The sequence below is a fragment of the Pyrus communis genome, chromosome 6, assembly GCF_963583255.1.
Source record: "Pyrus communis chromosome 6, drPyrComm1.1, whole genome shotgun sequence".
Classification (NCBI taxonomy): domain Eukaryota; kingdom Viridiplantae; phylum Streptophyta; class Magnoliopsida; order Rosales; family Rosaceae; genus Pyrus; species Pyrus communis.
Window position 1 is genome coordinate 27,564,312 of NC_084808.1, and position 18,982 is coordinate 27,583,293.

The 18,982-nt window shown below is 36.8% G+C and overlaps 2 protein-coding genes and 1 pseudogene across 3 annotated transcripts; 1 reads left to right on the forward strand and 2 right to left on the reverse strand.

The window, feature by feature from the left end:
- Positions 1-304: 304 nt before the first annotated feature.
- LOC137738019 (protein FLX-like 3) lies at positions 305-2,911 on the reverse strand. Of its 2 annotated transcripts, XM_068477620.1 has the most exons (4): positions 2,793-2,911; positions 1,137-1,672; positions 822-967; positions 305-690 (listed from the first exon to the last, which is right to left on the reverse strand). In XM_068477620.1, the coding sequence occupies exons 2-4, from the start codon at positions 1,661-1,663 to the stop codon at positions 572-574; spliced, it is 792 nt and encodes a 263-aa protein (XP_068333721.1). In that variant the 5' UTR covers positions 1,664-1,672; positions 2,793-2,911; the 3' UTR covers positions 305-571. The 2 variants fall into 2 exon arrangements, with proteins under 2 accessions (XP_068333721.1, XP_068333719.1); XM_068477618.1 differs by lacking the exon at positions 2,793-2,911 and having other exon boundaries at positions 1,137-1,681.
- A 3,169-nt stretch (positions 2,912-6,080) lies between these two features.
- Positions 6,081-7,966, forward strand: LOC137738180 (zinc finger protein CONSTANS-LIKE 6-like). The gene is made up of 2 exons (XM_068477806.1): positions 6,081-7,352; positions 7,599-7,966. Exons 1-2 carry the CDS (start codon positions 6,240-6,242, stop codon positions 7,848-7,850), a joined length of 1,365 nt encoding a protein of 454 aa, XP_068333907.1. The 5' UTR covers positions 6,081-6,239; the 3' UTR covers positions 7,851-7,966.
- Positions 7,967-10,607: 2,641 nt separating this feature from the next.
- LOC137736358 (LOB domain-containing protein 39-like) lies at positions 10,608-17,491 on the reverse strand (annotated as a pseudogene).
- Between the last annotated feature and the right edge of the window lie 1,491 nt (positions 17,492-18,982).

The following is an 18,982-nucleotide window of genomic DNA, read 5'->3' on the forward strand; positions in this document are numbered from 1 at the left end:
CAAATTTCCACTGCACATATTGGGACATGGCATCCAATCTAGACCAAGAACTGGACTTAGCTGCTATTAATCACCAATCACGGTTGGACACATGTCCAAGTATTTGATTTTTTAATCAAATTTGACCACTTGTCCGACCGTGATTGGTGATCAGCAGCAGCTGCTGGTGATCTTTTCAGCAGCGAAGTTCTATTCCTAGACCACTAGTATGTTGGGCCTATTGGTCTTTTCAGCTGCTGCTGCTGATCTTTTCAGTTTCCCTGGAACTTCTATGAGCCAACACTTACAAATTCTACTATCCAACTAGTTTAAAGGGGTTTTGTTTGTCATAAATCAGTAATCATTCCAGAAGCAATCTAAAAACCCCCTTAAAATGATACTAATTTATCCATATTTACTTCCAATACGGACCCTAAGACACAACCCCGCTTTCCCTTTCACACATTTATCTTGCCTACTACTCACTTCCTAGTTACTACATCTCATCTTGTTGTAAGTAAAAAAAATAAATACATGGCCAAGATCTCTTTTCTTTTACCAATTCCAGAGCATTTGATATTCTTAGGACAACTTAATGCCGTGATCCACGCTTATCATAGGGTCCCCAACCAGTACTATGGCCGCTGCGATACGGACGACCTGAATATCTCATCTCGGGACTTCCATTCATCATTCCATAACCTCCACCACCTATACATAAACATGAGAGCAGTCAAAACAACTTGCCTGACGGAGTAAGAGGTCCATGAGCGCTAGAGTTCTCTGTGTTAGTGTGTGTGCGCACATGGGTGAGAAAGAGTGAGAGAGAGAGGAAGATTCACCTAGTCCTCGTGGCCTCCTGTCTGCATTCAGCTGCTCTGCTCTTAGCTTCTCTATTTCACGAGCCATGGAAACGAGGTTCTTTTCCATTGCTTGCTTTTGTTCAACTAGTTCTTCATTGGCTTTCCTCTCAAATTCATAAGCTCTCCTAAAAAAGTTGCATAGTCAATCCAAATATGCAGACAAAAGAGCAGCAGCTATCGTAATTGGAAATGCATTAAGCGTTTTCCTAATGTGTGCACCCATCTCCTAAAAAGGAAAAGAAGAGCAAGATACTATTTTGGCTATTAAACTAATTAAAAATGCTTTGTTAAAACCTGGTCTCGACAAGCTCGTTTCGCATCCCATCAATATCAGCCCTCATGGCAATTAGTTGCCGATGCTCTGCTTGCAACCGAGTAACGTCCTGTGTCAGACCTTGGACTTGGGAAGACAGTTCCTGCCGTAAATTATTTAATTTATGAACTTCAGCTCTTAACTGCACAACTTCTGCCTTTAAAGGCTCTGTAGCACGGAGATCGGCTTCTAGCTTCAAACCTCTCTCAATCAACTCCCTAGACTGCGCCTCTTTCTCAGCCTGGACTTTAGGTATGGCCTGCCCCAATTTATGAATTTCATCTTTCGCATCTGCCAGTTGCCTTTGAAGAAGGGTATTATCATCAATTACAAGCCGGTTCTCAGCAATAATTTGCTGCATTTCTCTATGCTGCACAGCAAGTTGTTCTTCCAAAGCTGCAAGGTGAATAGACAAGGGTCCCGGCCCTCTGTTCATAACAGGTCGTGGATCATCACGATAACCTTGATAACCGTTAGAATGGCGAGACACACGGTTTCTCCCTGACATCAGGAGATCCTGCATCATCAAACTAGTTCAGTATGATCAAGGGAGACATAAATTAGGACAGAAGATGAAACATCATCCTTTGTCCAGCTGTTCAAGGAACAGAGCAGCCGAAACAAAAGAATTGAATGGAAATATACGTAAAATCCTTGCTCTTCATTGATTCCATGCTTCCTCGATTGTTTTAATGACGCATTTAAGATGTACGGAGTACTACAATGGATTCCATTTCCATCAGATCACGGATCAAAACTTTAAAAGGTAACAAGTCTCAAACACGTCGGCTAAACATGATAATTAAATAACCTCAAATGATGAACTCCTATCTCTTTCTTTCAAAGAGAAATAAAAACCTCATATATCGGTGTCAAATTAGCTCCTCAAAGTAATTCAACACCAAGCACTTAAATACGCATCGATGTAGAGAATATTGCTTAATCATCCATATTTTTTCTAACTTAGGAGCGTAATCAATAATCTGAATTGATCTTGCGAGTCGCAAACAACACCTACAAAATAGAATCCCATCCTACTTGCAATGAACTAACTCTAATACATATATATAGAATCCCATCCTAGTAGAAAAAAGGACTATATATCCTCGAATTCCTCTTTATCGGCAAACCTATGGAACCATCTTCGGTGACAAAATGTGAACCCGAATTCCCTCTTTCGTTCAAAAACTGTAACGGAAGGTCTTTGACATCCTCCAAGTGCATAATTCACTCTGCATAATAACTTACCACCCTCGAATTCCTCTTTGAACTGCATCAATGGTTTCTGTGTTTTCGATTACATCAACTACAACTCTGCATTCCAATCTCTAAAACGTCCAAAACTTTCACTTAGAAGTATAATTCTTAAAGCTGGAAACATGCTTTTGCATAATTGCACTTGGGAGTTCCATAATCAGATATAATTAATGAACGAAAATTAGAATCGATACAAATTCCAACGTTAAAGTTTGATTAAGTAAAATTAAAGCTGTATCCATAATTTCATGCGAAAAAAATTAATGGCGAAGATAACATCTATCCATATATGCAGGTGAGCAAAATTACAGAGTGCGAAGAAAGTTGCAAAGCTTGCTGTAAATTGACAAATAACGACACCGTTTCAAGCAAAAACTTACAAAGGTTGAGCCTTTAGACCGAGCGCGAGCCTCTGATATTGGACGGGAACACTGGTTTGCCTCAGCAGCTCAGCAGAATACCAACCAACCCTACACCCAACAAGGCGATTGGATTTCTCAATGACGAAACTGCCCTTGTTGCCCCTTCAAAGTTCAAGATTAACGTTCTTCGGTTCTATGGTTAATGGGCCTTCTTGGCTGACCTTAAAATGTCACAAATCAATATGGGCCTTAGGCCCAGTGATTGACGTAAAGGTGGACTTCAACAATAGCTCAACATTATATTTTAAATTATGCACTTATTACTGTGGTCTAGTAGCATTCTTTTTCACCTATCAGTGTCTTAAGTTTGAATATCGTGAATGACGAGTTCAATATAATCTATTGTGATGGGTTCATTGCCTGACAACCCAAATTCTCCTCTCTCAGTGTAATACCACATCCGCACTCCTAATGTAAATATATAGTTGTATAGAAAAGATACTTTGAATTGTTGATATTATCTATTTGATTAGTTACGTACATCGTTTGGTTTTTCATTTCTTTCACAATTGAAGTTCTCTAACTCACTAGTTGATGAGTCCTATATTACTTCTCAAAGGGTAGTGTTATCCACACACTCTCAAATTTCAGCTGTCTGATTGAAGAAAATGATCAATGTCCAAAAAATAACAAGAATGTGTGGAATGTAAAAATGGGTTAGCAATATCCCTTCTTAAATTCATGTGGTGAGAAATATTTTTTGGAAAATCCAATAGAAGTCAATACATTTGTCATTGTTTTTCGTTATGTGGTAGAGAGGAGAAATGAAGTACGTAAGGGAAGGTAGATAAAGAAATGTAAGTGCAATGACACACAATATAAAATTTAAAAACTAAACACCGATAATAATTTTAAGTTGTTTTCACTTTCAGATTTTTGTTATGACATATTATCTTCCGTTTCTCCTACTCCTCCCTTAATCCTTCCTTCATCATTTTCTCCCATACGCATACCAATACCTAATATTACAAAATATGTTACCAAAACCTTATCCCATACATACATGTTGACTTGTTGTACAGTTGTAGACAAACATACACAAGTGAGTGAGATTCTAAAATTATTTTAGACAGAGATGGAGAGGGATGGGCTATTACTGTTAAGGTCCTACACACAGGGATAGCAACACACAAGTCCCTTTCAACATAACAAAAACAAGGAATAATAATACTATGTCGACATATTTTTCTCGGAGAAAAGTCTCAATTCTCAACGACCTTTTGGCCCTTGCGGTAATCTTCTGTAATTTATGCAATCTCCACATCACCTTTTATTCATACATAGTTATTACTCATCCTTTTATCTAATTAACTAGCTAGGAGCAAGGACGGAGCTAGTGTAGGCCTAGAGGGCGGATGCCCCCACTCATTTAAAAAAAAAATGTATGATTGCGTTCCAATTCTCATAACCAGCCCTAATTAAACTACAATTAAAAAAATTGGTAGGCAACTAAACTAGTCTACCGTTTTGGATCCCAAATGCTCTACCTGATGACAATTTAATTAACAATTAATTTAATTGTGCCTTCCCATTTTTCTAACCCTAGGTCGTTAATCCACACAAAACTCATCCCACCACGTACGGCAAAGCAATTCTAGTCCTCAACTTGTCCAGATTTTTCCTCCCCTTTTATTCAACCAAAACTCAAATGAATTTGGAGTGTTATAGACAGTTGGAGTTCCAGTAATCAATTATCAAAATTCAACACAAGAATTTTACTCCACAAGGTATTTTATACGACTTTACTTCATTAATTTGTTTTTGGCATTTCAATTTAGAATTTAGCTTTCTAATTTAGAGATCAATGGATGAATGATAACATGATTATTTTTATATAAAGAGATATTTAATGGTATTGGTAATGATATTGTTATGCAACGCTTTCAAAACATGAAAACGATTCGAGGAATAATGTAATATATTGTATGAAAAACTTTATAAATTAATATATTAGTGTTTTGTTCAATAAATTCTTGAGATTTTTAATTGTGACTTTGTTGTTTGAGGATGTCCTCGCTCATACAAATCTCTGGATTCGTCCCTGGCTAGGATATGTATGAATTCAAACCACTAATCATCAACGACCTCTCTTTTCAAACATTTTTTGTATGTCAAGGTCGTGCCTCAATTGGCTGTGTTCATATTCTTAATCCAACCCATCTATTTCTACTACTAGTCAAGAGTGACTTTTTATCCATCAACTTGAAAAAGAAAATAAAAGTTCGATAAATCACTTCCTACACAAACTTAACTTGTAATCTAAATGATAAAAGCGGCATAGAAATTGAGAGTTATATACGCAGCAATACCACAATTCACTGTTAGAGTTAGATCTATGTTTTAGGTAATACTAGAGAAACTAAATTTACATACAAAGTTTTGTAAACTAAATGACATGAAAATTGATGATTGGATTATGACTTTAAGCATCGAAAAACGTGCTCATTCTTATTTATGAACACCTTTTGATTTGCAAATTTTATCTACAAATTTAGTCTTTTTAACATTATCATATGTTTTTGTTTTAATGAGTACTACCTTTCTAGGGTGAAAAAAAATGATTTTTATGCAAGAGGACTGATATTAATTATTAGATGATTGCTCCTATCACGCTGCAAAGAGGATTTATAATGGAATGAGTATCCTCTCCGAATCATTTTTGTGAGGATCTTAGGAATTCTCAAATTATATCCGTTCATCGTACATTGTGCTGTCAGAAATCATTTTAAATACTTTGATTTAAAATTAAAAACGAATAATACCTGATGAAAACTGACGAAAACTGACTGCACGATGTACGATGAACAAACATGTTTTAAGAATCCCAAAATCCTCACAAAGAGGATCTACATTCTTTACGATGGATAGAAGCCAAGCCGTTTTTAGAGGACATGTGGATCGTGGGAGGACCACAATGCTGGAGGGAATGCAAAACTCTGAAATTTAAACTAGTACTGATGGACTGTATGGGGCAGGGATGAAAAACTAACAAAACGGTCTTTTTACAATTCGGATAAGAAGAAAGTGAGAGATGGGACCCGTATCTACTACGAAACAAGAAATCTGTCGATGAGGAGAACTAGCCAATGGGAAGCTGGGGATTCGGATCGAATTTGTAAACTCGACCAATTGGGAAACAGATAAGCCTCTCTGCGGGCCCGAAAGTACAGTCCTCTCTCTCTCCTCCCCAAAAGTGCGGATCCAAGAGCTGGCCTTCGCTGTTTTATGCTGCGTAAAAGCGCCGGTTGTGGGGCACTCGAGCCCTAATTATTTCTTGCGCTCTTCACTTATATAAAAGTGCATTTTATCAGACAGTTGCTACTCTCGAATTCGCACTATTTAACTGTACTCTCTCAGAAAAAGCTTTTGGGATTTCAAATTTTGTGTCGAATTTTGTTTTCTTTGATGAATTCTATCAAGAAAGTGGCACACGCAGTCGGCGGAAAAACTGCCCGGGCGTGTGACAGCTGCATAAAAAAGAGAGCTCGTTGGTACTGCGCTGCCGACGACGGTTTCTTATGCCAAGCCTGCGACTCCGCCGTGCACTCCGCCAACCAGTTGGCCCATCGGCACAAAAGGGTTCTCTTGAAGACGGCGTCGTCGCTCAAACCTAGCAACAAAGATGATCGAGCGAGCGCTGTTTCGGAGACCTCAGCTGCACCGTCTTGGCACCGCGGGTTCACGCGGAAGGCACGGACACCGCGGGGCGGTAAGTCCATGACACATCATGGAAAATCCGAGGAAGGCGTTCGGAACCTGTTTCCGCAGGTTCCGGAAGTTGGGGGAGATGATATTAACTCGTACGATGAAGAAAATAAAGAGGACCAACAGCTGCTTTATAGGGTTCCGATATTCGATCCGTTTGTTGCGGAGCTGTGCAATAACTCTGGTAATTCTAACGAAGATGCAGTTGCTAATTATGAAGCTAACAATCTTAGTACTGTTTCTGATCATGTCGGAAGCGAATCAAAAGCAGTTTCGTCGTTGCCGAATTTTAATTGCCACGATGGATTTCCGCTTCCGAGCGACATGGATCTTGCGGAGTTCGCGGCTGACGTGGATAGTTTGCTGGGGAGAGGCGTTGATGATGATGAGTGTTTTGGGATGGAAAGGTTAGGGTTTATGGATTGTAAAAAAAAGGAATCGAATGGTAGAGTGAAGCTTGAGGAGGATGATGATCAAGAGGGAACAGACAACGTTGATTTTATGGGGTGCCAATTAGGGGAGAGCGAGATTGACATGATGAGGGAGCCGTTTGCTTTGAATTTTGAAGATTACGATGACTCGCCTGCATCGTGCGGCGAGCAGGATGATAAACTGAGAGTGGGAATCTATAGTAAGTGTAGTACAGAAGATCATGAACGTGAGGATGCGGACGACGATGCAAGAGATAACAGCAAGAAGAGGAAGATGATTTTGAGGCTGGATTACGAGGCGGTGATTACAGCCTGGGATGGCTCCCCGTGGACCTCCGGTGACCGCCCGGATTTCGACTCCGAATGCTTGCCTGACTACATGGTTTGTACTTACTGCCCTAAATCTTCAATACTTTTCCTTTCGTATAAAGTAAAAGTCATATGGATATGAGGTTCAATTTCAGTTCAAATCTCATATGTAAGTGAAAGAAATTTTATGTTCAAATTCGATAATTGATCGTTTGTTCAAAAAATAAAATTTCGATAATTGATTATGTACGTGGAGGGATACAATAAATAGAACAATTAATATCTGTTTAATTAACTCATATGTTTGTGAACCTTGCAGGGTGCATGTGGAGCTGAACTTCATTATCCTTATGGGGATATGAACGGGCTTGGAGTTCACCCGGCAATGGTGGACGGAGGGAGGGAGGCGAGGGTGTCGAGATATAGAGAAAAGAGGAGGACACGGCTGTTCTCGAAGAAAATAAGGTACGAAGTTCGGAAACTGAATGCCGAGAAGAGGCCAAGAATGAAAGGGAGGTTTGTCAAGAGAGCATCCTTTGCAGGATCTGCTTTTCCCGTGCTTGCCAAATGAACGTCCCTCCGGCCCGGTGGTCGAGTCCATAAGTTTACCTCATAGTAAACTTGAGTTTGTGTATACATGCACAAGCATGTACATCAATTATTATTTAAATAAATCTTTTTGACTCAGTTGAATATATATATATATATATATATATATATATATATATATAGCTCATGGGTCTGAATTTTATGGAATGAGAATCCTCTCATAATTCTCTTTGTGAGGATCCTGGAGATCCTCAAATCGTGTTCATTTATCGTAAATCGTGCGGTTATAAATCATTTTAAATATTTTTATCTAAAATTAAATATGAATAGTATCGGACAAAAACTGACCTCACGATATACGACAAACGGATACTATTTGAGGATCCCCAGGATCCTCATAAAGAGGATCCGGAGAGGCAATTTTACGGATGTAGGCTCTGCTTGTTTTGTTGTTAGTAACTGTAACAATTTTCATACCCAAAAAAAAAAAAAAAAAGCAATTATTTGCATCCAATAATTTGGATGCGAATTCACTCCGTGGTAGCCTTAGAGCAGTTCCACCGTCGGCAATAGCCCGGTGGACTGGCTCTCAAGCAGGGCGAGAAAGCCCGAGCAACTTGGTCCAGCGTGTGTTGGCGATGGAGCCTGAGCAGGCCCGAGGGAAAGGCCCAGCAGGAGTTGCCAACCCAAGAGCCTGAAGGGCATGTGACACAAAGCTGACGTCTAGGCGACATCAGCCACGTGGTGGACGGGCCTGGACAGCTCTTCGCGGAGGTCGATCTTGATGCCGATATCCCGGAGACGGAGGGCGAGCTTCTCACCGACGCCAATGACTCCACCATACCCCCAAGCCTTCCCATTTCTTTATTCTCTCTCATTTTCTTCCCAAAACAATACAATGTCTTCAAGTTCACATAGGGGGGAGAGAGAGAGATGGTGCGGATAATTTTCATGGTGTCTTCAATTAGACCCTCGCTATCCACGCTGAGGTTTGCCTGAGCTTCTCGCCTGGGCTTTTCCTTCGTTTCCTTCACTCCTTCCCGGCGACTCACTTGCTTCCAACTCGACTTCAATGGTGGTTTACACCATGATGGTCCGATGACGTATGCAACGGTATAGCTAGGATCCTTTAGTCCTAGAGATTAAGGTTTCATGGTTTAGGAGTTTGATTTGTTTAATTTTCGAATAGGAAAGTGGGTGAGAGCTCTCGGAAAGGGAAAACAATGAGGAAGAGGGGAGTGAGAGAGTGGGAAGGAAGAAGAAAACAAAAATGGTAGAAGTTTTGCGAAGAGATTAGAAAAGATAAATTAATAATATAATATTAATTATAAATATAAAAAAAAAACTAAAATTTTATTGCCTATTGCCAGGGCTATTGAAGTGTAACTGTGGAGATGCAAAAGGCGGTTACTGTTCATTAAAGGCAGTTACTGTTCACTGAGTGGATAATATAGTGTATTGCCTGGGGGGAGGATTCCCACACTGGAACTACTCTTATAGCCTTTAGGGGTTTATATATTTGATGATTGCAATGCATGTTTCTTCTATTTTGGCTAATTAAGTTGGGTCTACGAAGGAGAGGGGGTGTTATATAGGGGGTTGGCTCTCTCCAATTCTTGAAACCGAGGGAAAGGTAGCTAGGCCTTGATAGAACTTTGGTTCTGCATAAGTTTTGCATGTATAAGTTCAGCACTTCAGCTTGTCTAATCTGGAAGAAATAATCTGACTTTTCACAAACGAAAAATATGAACTCATACTCAACTTCAATAGTAAGTTTCTCTTCTTTAACAGAAATAATATGCTGACCTACAAGGTCTAAATCCAATAATGAGCTCTTTTTTTTTTTTTTTTTTCGTGAGAGCACTGATCACTATTTATATTGAAACAATCATTCTAATTCTTCTATATAAATCCATGTAGAAAATTGACACACAATTCCAATTAAACTATGAGTGCAAAGTATCAGGATTCATTTAAAGTTTTAATCCCAAACTGATTAGGACAATTTTAAACTCTTGGGTGAAGTGCCAATTTAATCCTTGAACTATCATCTCAGTGAAAATTAGGTCTCTGATTTTATTTTATTTTGGTAAAATAAGTCCCTAAATTCATTAAAAATTGCTAATTTCGTCTCTACTATTATATTCAAAGCTATTTTATCTAATTTTTCTTTAACTTAAGTCACTTCACATACTTTAGAGTGTAATACTATCATTTCCTCACCTATAAGCCCTTAACATTTCATATAGGTTGCGAATCTAACGTCCAATTCACCCTCCAAAGTTAACTCCGTACACTATTTCTTTATGAAAAAATTATCAATCTACCCTCCAATGTATATCACATGCAAGTAATATGACTTAAATTGACGAAAAATTGAATATAGTAGCTTCGAATCTAATATTGGGCATGTAATTGGCAGATTTTTTATAATTCAATGATTGATTTTTCTAAAAAATAATTTAGGTACTAATTTTTACTCAAGTGATAATTCAGAGGCTAAACTGATAATTCACCCTAAACTCTTTAATAAGACATTTCCATACCAATTTAAAATACACTAACCAATTCTAACATTTCCATATCAATTTAAAACACACTGACCGATTCTAACTCCCATCATACTCAAATTCTACCATTATTCTCTCGTTCTTCAAACATTTCCTAACCGTTTTCAAGATTGTAATGTTATATCGATTTTAATCAAAATAAAAAGGAAAAAACATTTGCTAATCCAGTTGTCATTCCCACAACCATCCACATCTTGATAATAAATTAATTAATTAACATTGGTTGGAAGAGGTAACCCAAGACCAAGAGTTACTCCAGCTCCAACCCTACCGCTCCATCTCGATCATCAGCAGCTTGCTGATTTCCGCTAGACCCGTATCCTTGCGGACTCGGGTACAAGTCATCCGGGTCGGGAACATTGCAGATTGGTGCCAAATTATTGATGTTTGACCCGATTGCAAAATCTGGTTGGATTTTGGGCCGGTTCATGGACCTTTTCAACTTGTTCCGGGTTCTTGCTTTGTTATGAGACGAACCGCCCGAGTTTGTGTCCGTAGACACGTGGCGTATGTCCCCGTATTTGTGAGGAGGATCCAGGTTCGGATTTGTGTTCTGCTGCAGCGCATCCGCATCAATTCCTGTGATGGGCGATCATTCAAGAACTGCATCAACGGCTGTCTGGCATTGGTCCAAGCTCCCGGACCACATCAAGCCCACCGGGCCGTACGTTGGGTTCACGATTCATGAACAAGCCACATATAATAACGACTTGAAAATAGCTATAAAAAATCAAACTCGAGTTTTAGAAAATTCGAAGTTGTATTTCTAGAAGAAAAATAGTACAAATTAATTGAATGGGCGATATTTATTTTTCTAGAAATGATTTTTCAGCATTTTTTTTTTCATTTTGCACACTCAACACATTTCTAGTTAATTTTGTCTTTCAATTTATTCAACTCAAATTTAGAAATAAACAGGATGGCTTGACGCAAGAAAAATGTGTGAAAAACCACTTCAAATCATTTTTGGAAGGGAGATCTAATCCACAAATATTGATTCATGGTTGTGATGTTTCTAGCCAACTAACTTAACTCACATGTATATAGTAATTTTTTTTTTTTTTTAACAAGCAATAATGTGAGTTAAGTCAGAGGCGAAAATCAGCAGTTTTGTGTTTCCACTTTCCGGGTTAGTTTAAAAGGCATGCAGGGAAAAGTGGAAAAATTAGCCGACTGTTTTTGTGCTTTCCCCTTTGACTCTAACCATGCGTGCAATCTTATATTACCAACCTACCGTGGTAATAGAATATAAAACTAATATAATTTTATGGGGCTTTTGGATCTAGGTCCAAAAACATAGGTAGCTTTTGAGACTAAGTCTAGTTATTCAATTACATATTTTTTATATTAATTTTGCCCCTTCAGATAAAAATATTTAAATTCTTTAATTTTTTTTATCATTTATTCAGTTTTTAAATTTTGAATATTTAAATACTCAAACTAAAATATTATCTAATAACTACCTACTATTTATGAAGAAAACAAAACCGATATAATTTAGTAACTACCTACCTATTGTATAGTAAGAAAAATGTTTATACCTACAAAGCAGATATAATCTACCTGCAAAACAAAATAAACTACCTATTGTATTGGAAGAAAAATGCTGGGAACCTACATGGTGGAACATAGAAATATAAATATGATATAATATACCTCCATTAAATGAACGAATTTGGAGGGAATAACACAAAAATATCACCCATGAAAAGAAAAGACAAAAAAGAGGAGGATTGATAGAGGGAATTGTTTGGAATAAGGAAAAAAGGAGGGATGAAACGGACTGGGGGTTAAGGTGATTATATGGCTATAACTAATCCTACAATTAAGGGATTAGTTAAACGACAAATAATCCCATAATTAAGAAATTTTGTGTATTTACAACAATTCGTAAGTCTGATGGGTAAATACGGTACAAACCACAAATAAGCATACGTGGAGTCTCAATTATTGGACCTATTTCAATGAAGTGGACTAATTCTACTAATGACTCACAAAATTGGATCTATATCAAGTTATCCCTAATTTTATATGTGGGGTAAATTACATTTTATACCTTCAGATTTTTGTCTAATTTTAAATTGACCATTATGTGATGATGTGGAAGATGCATAGCCCATATTTTTAGGTAACTAACACTTTCGATAGCAAATTAAGTCAAAATATTAGACTTAACAACTAGTTCTAAAAAAAAAAGGATAAACTATAATTACAAAGACCTAGGCTGTGTTTTGTGTACCTATAATAAAAGCTGGTACACCACGTGGTACAACATAAGCAGATAAGAGTGTTGATATGTTCCACTTTTGAATATAGTTTTCAATGTCTCTCCACTTCTATTATGACATATGGTATACCACCTTGTGAATTTGTAGATAATGTAGCCCTAGTTTGGTACTAAGGTGATTTTGAAAAAAGTGGCTATCAGAAAAAGCTGGGAGCTTTTTTATGTTTGGTAAACATTCAACTTCAGCTTTTTTTCACAATTTTGGATGAAAAAAAACCAAAAACACAAAGCTGCAAAACCCAGCTTTTTGTTCACATCTGTTTTGCATAAAAGTTTATCAAACACTATAATACTGTTTTTTTTTTTTTTTTCAAAAACACTTTTACAAAAAAGTTTACCAAACACTCTGCTGCTTTATTTCACAGTTGCTTATTCTCACAACACAGCATAAACAGTTTTTTTTCAAAGCACAACAATACCAAACCAGCCCGTAGTCTTGTGTACTACCTTTTAGCATTTTGGTTGTTTTAGGCTGCACATGGATTATGCTAGATTTCGATGGGTTTCTTTTTTGTTATTTGTGTGGATTATGTCCGTTTTAGTTTAGCCATATTTTCATTAATTATTTTGCCATTATATTAAAAATTGTGATTTTGGTTGGTTTTTTTTGTTATTTGTGCAGATTTTGTCCGCTTTAGTTTTAACTGTATTTATTTAATACTTCTGCAGTTATATTAAGATTTGTATCTTGTGTACATTTTGAATATATTGTTAAACTTTATTAGCAAATTTTGGTCCCTTTCTAATTTTGCTTTACTATTGAGCATCATTTTAGTTTCTAAAGGAAAATCCATAAAATTGTATTCCCATTTATACGCAGAAATGTAATTTTAGACGCAATACAGGGGCAGAATGTGTGAAAACAAAGAAGAAGACAACCAATGAAATTAGGACAAGGAAGAAGGGCAAAATGATTACCTGGCACGTGACACGCACGAGCTCTGGACGGTCTCACGGTTGTACACTCCGGATTGGCAGGGCCCGAAACCAAGTTTGATGTATGGATTGCCTGGGCTTAATTCCTGGACTGGACATTGTGAGTGGCCCATTATTTTGGGCCAGTGGTTTTGCAAATCCTGATGACCCACCCCATTTTAACTAATTTCATTAATTACATTAATTTGTCACTGATTGCTTTCCATCTTTGGTTGGATTGCTACATTAAGTTTCTGGACTAAATGTTAAGGAGACCACGTCACCTCTTGTTTTTTGTACAATATTTTATAATATTAGCATATAAATTGTGCCAAAAACATGAGATGACAGAAAATCTCCTTAGCATTTCTCATAAATTAATAATTTCTTGATGCATAGTGTTTGTGATTCAACCATGAGGTGCATATGACATTTTATTGCAATGGTAGAAAACAATCATCTCTATGCACATTGGTGCAGGTTCGATTCCCTTCCCCTTAACAATTAACTATTTTTCTCCATATGCTTCGGATGCTTCGCCGTAGAATAGATCGATCCAATTCCTGTTCTTTTCCATAATATATTGCATTACTAAATTAAACACCACGCAACGATGAAACACGTTTCATATAAATTGTCCTTCAAACCGCATGATAGTTGGGTTTGACCCATTCATGATATTGATTTTGGTCCCAATTAAATAAAAAGGGTAATGGTAGGGACATCAAATTTGAAGGTAAAATTTGCAAACTAAATGATACGTTAACTATAGAATTGTCCATATTTATCAATGTTTAAGTAATTAACCAATCATTAACTTCTATGTCCTTGAGTTTTTTAAATTTAGTATCCTTAACATTACTCATACAAAAACTAGGCAAAGGACAAGGGAAGAGTAAAATATAAATAGGAGTGGCAGTGAATATTGCATAGGATGGTGGATTGGAGGGTCAAAATGTATTATAAATTAGTTGTATTCCACATCCAAAAGCTAGCAGACAAACGAGTCTGAAGTTTTACCATCCTTCGCCGCAGAAGACGTGGCGTTTCTCACATCGGCTTCTCTGCTGCCCTTCCTCTCTCTCTCTCTCTCTCTCTCTCGCTCTCTCTCTCTGAGTTTCAGTCTTCTCCTCCTCCACCCTCCTCCTCCCCTAAAACACCCAAAATACCAGAAAACGAGAACCCTTTTGTTTTGCTTGTTAACTTGACCATATCCATATCCAAACAACATGCACTATAAAATCGAAGAATTAATATCATAAAAATTATTAGTCAGCGAAATCTGTTTCCATGCACTTCTTTTGCAACCAGACAAAAGTGCTTTTCAAGAAAATCACAAAGTTGAATATCACAAACTTTCTGTGTTACGCTACTTTACAAACGCTAAAGTCCATCCAACATTACTACCCTTTTTCCACGTTTGCAAATCCCACTCAAACCCTAATTAATTAATCTTAATATTATACTTTTTTTCCTTTGATCAAAAGCACTTTTCCATGCATGGTTTTCAACTCCGGAAAACCGCTTTCTGAAAAACCTAAAAAGCGATGGCGAAATGTGATGTAGAAAAGCCAGGCTTGTTGGGGTTTGTAGTCTAAATTAATCCTGAAGTTTGAACTGTTTAATTGTTAAAAGACTACTACAAGAGAGTCAACGGCTCAGGCCCTCATGGCCTTAAAATATGTAGCCAGGTACAGCATCTATTCAGACTCCAAGATTAGAAATTGCGACCAATGTTACAACTTACACGAGATGACTTGAAAGGGCTTCAAATCATATATTATATCCAGTTTGAAAGGACAATACTTGCGTTTATTTTACGGATACAAAGAATCAAAGTTAACATAGTATCATCATATAATAATTATAACCGTTCATTTTCTTATTCATTATTTAAAAATTATTTGTAAGAATTCAATCAAATTAAAGATTATATACAATGGCGTAGCCACACCAAAGACTACGGTGGGCTGTAGTTTAAGGAGAGTTTGTGGCATATGTATGTATATTTTAGTGCATACTCTAATATAATAGACAAAAAAAAAAAATTGCAAGAAGAATTATTTTTTAATGAAACTAGCCCGGCGAGTATTTAGCACAACTAGAAATATAAAACTTATCATGAAAATTGTGATGCCGTTTCGTTCAAGATTATTCTGCTTTGATTTAGCAGGCTTTATATTTGTTTCAATCATTTTTTTTAAGATTGCTTTTACATCTACTTTCATTGTTTTGATTTGTGCTAGTAGTGTGATTGTAATTGAGATGTCAAGTTTTTTATCTTCTTCTTGTGTTTACATCTAAATATATGTAAATTTGATGATGTAATTTTTGCAATTTGCAAATGCGAAGCTTGTTGAGTTTATGCCAAGTAAATTTTTTAAGTATACAAATACAGAAGTTAAACTTAAATTTTTGCATACGATATGTATGTAGCAAAAAAAATATTATTTGATTTTAAGGTAACTTTTTTAGCTAGTCCATCCATAAAAAATTCTCTGGCTCCACCATTGATTATATAGTTGTATAGGTCCGTGTGTTATGCAAATCGATGATTTCAGTTTAATCACTATATTTGCAGAGATAGATATTTAACGATTAAAAAAAATAAAATGATTCCAATTATAGTATCAACAATTAAATACCATAATAAAAACATATGGACAAGTAGGTGCAACTACGCGATGAACACAACAATTGTCCATATTATAATATGGGGTGGTGTTGTAAAATTTAAAATTTATTGCTGTTTAAGCAGCTTTAAGCTTTCTGAAAGATGGAAGATTCAAACTTTTTTCTTTACCAATTTAAGAAATAAGACAGGAACGAAACCCTATACAGGTAAGCAGAGGAAAACCCTACCGGATACGCCAATCCGAGAGACTATAACATTTATTTATGATTTTTCATCGGAAAAGGCAAACAAAATCACAGACTCATTTAATAATCCCAGAATAATAGTATTTGATCGATCGATCGAGATCAGAAGAGCTAAAAGCTTTCACCAGAATGGACCATTCACTTTATTTCAGGGACTTGATAGGAAGCTGTTAGATTGATGATCCAAAATAGTATAACCAAGATCTAATTAAAAAAAAAAAAAAGAAGAAGTAGAAAATGCGTGTTTGTATTGTTGCTGTTGGAAAGCAAAGAATCTCTGTGTTTGTAATTTTGCAAAAATATTTTTCTGCTGCCAACACTCTTTCTCTGATTATGATATATATTCGATATTCTGAAGATCTCAAAAAGCAAAGCTAAAGGATCAAAAGATGTATAGGATCTTGGAAAACTAGTACATACGTACGGAGATTCTGCTGGTAGCTAGGAAAGAAATACGAGTACAAATTCCTAAACTTTTCTCTTTATACATCATGATTTGTGATCCATTAATCTTAAGAAATTAATTAAACAGATTAATCAACCAAAATACCCCCGGTTTTCTCACTTGATGAATTACAAAAAGAAACCATTAAAACTTGCCAAACGATATGAGAAAAACGTGGGTGTTTTGGTTTTAATTCCAGAAATTATTTCCCAAGAAAAAAGGAAGAAATTTGAACAGTTTTACTAGTTGTGGAGTTGATCTGGGCAACTGGGCACTCTTCTTTTGGATTCTTCATACCCTTTTTCTGTTTTGTTGAAGTTGGAACTGGAAGTGCTTCCGCCGATGTACTTATGGAATAGGGCTTCTGTGCTTGTCTTGCTCTTCTTCTGCATCATGTTCCTCTCTGCTTCCACCTGCACCTTTGATATTACATTACCTGTATTTCCCGGGAATACCCGTATTGCCCCTGCCTTGCAGTCGCAGCAGACCCAAATCTGTAACGCCGAAACGACCAGAATCACCACCAGGGAAGAATGCAGAAGCCTCCTACCGCCGGCGAACGACATTGCCGGAATATATATATATATCCAGCTACATAAATCACCAAAGCCCTCTCTCCCTCTCCCCTTTCTCTTCGTCTCTCTCTCTCTCTCTCTCTAATTTGTAAGAGAATTTGATGAGCTGTTTAAGCTAATGTTTGACTGTTGAGTTCTGAATTCTCTCTCTCTCTCTCTCTCTCTCGAGGCTATGACTTATGAGCAACGGATTGACGGCTATTATATGTATAAATTATAATGGAGCCTAGTATTCCCCCACACTGGTCCACGTGAAGAGAAAATAACAGCAGTCTACGTCTCTGCTCTCTGTATTTTATTTTTTAAATCCGGTTTTTCTTTTCTTCTGTTAAAATAAAATAAATTTCAACAGTTGCTTCACTATTAATCAATATCAGTACCATATGTCTTTAACTTAATTACTTACACCGTTAACATTTATACACTTTCGTTACAAAATGTTATATGAATGTAGTATTTTAGTTTGTCGGGTTCTCCGTTTGAATGATTAACTACTAATCAGCACACATATTGTTCTCAATTTAGTGACACGGGGCTTAAGTCCAATAGATGTGAGATTCTATTAAACATTTGATTCTATTAGTAGTAAAATTACTAGATATATATTGTATTTTATTTTGCCAATTTTTGATGAAAAATACTCACAATACGATATTATTCGACAACAAAATTGCAGCACTGGTCCCTCAATTATAACCCAATTGGAGTAATGGTTTCTCAACTAAAAATTCATGACCATTGGTCTCTTAACACATCAAAACGTGCATCGTTAACTTTGTCAACATGAGTCATGTTGAAAGAACCATTGCTATAATTAGATTAAAATTGAGGGACAATTGTTACAATTTTTCCCCTAAGTTATCATAATCAATAGTCACAAAATTTTAATTAATAGACTATTACCACAACCCCCCCCCCCCCCCTCTCCTCCTCCTCCCAAGTTAAAGTTATGGAAAGATGGTTTTTTTTTTCATCACTAATTTGCCAATCGTTGTGGTGAATCACTGTTACACTGCTGCTGCAGTTGCTGCAAATATCGGTGCAACTACGATTACCGATGCATTACGCTAGAATGCATGAGAGCCACACTTGAGCATGAGAGAGCGAGAGGCAAATTTTGAGAATTCAAGTTATTTAACCACGCAGGGAGGTGAACGGTGAAGTACACTCTCCAATTACGCGTCCTGTAAATGGTAAATAGTAAAGAGATAGAGTGTCGATTTAAAAAAGAAAGAAATGCATGGGATTGCGGAGGAGGAGGAGAACGGCCGGGAATCCCGCGGCGGTGTTGGCGACCAATATTTGGGTGAAGTAGGTTAAAAGTCTTAAGAGTCAAGAGTCGTACGTAAACATGGAAACGTGTATGCAAAAGTAATAGTTCTCTCTCGTACGTTCGACCTAATTAATTGTTAATTACTATTCTAAATTACTAGAATTAGGTGTCAACTTTGATGCAATCTAGTGAGCTACTTGAAGACACAA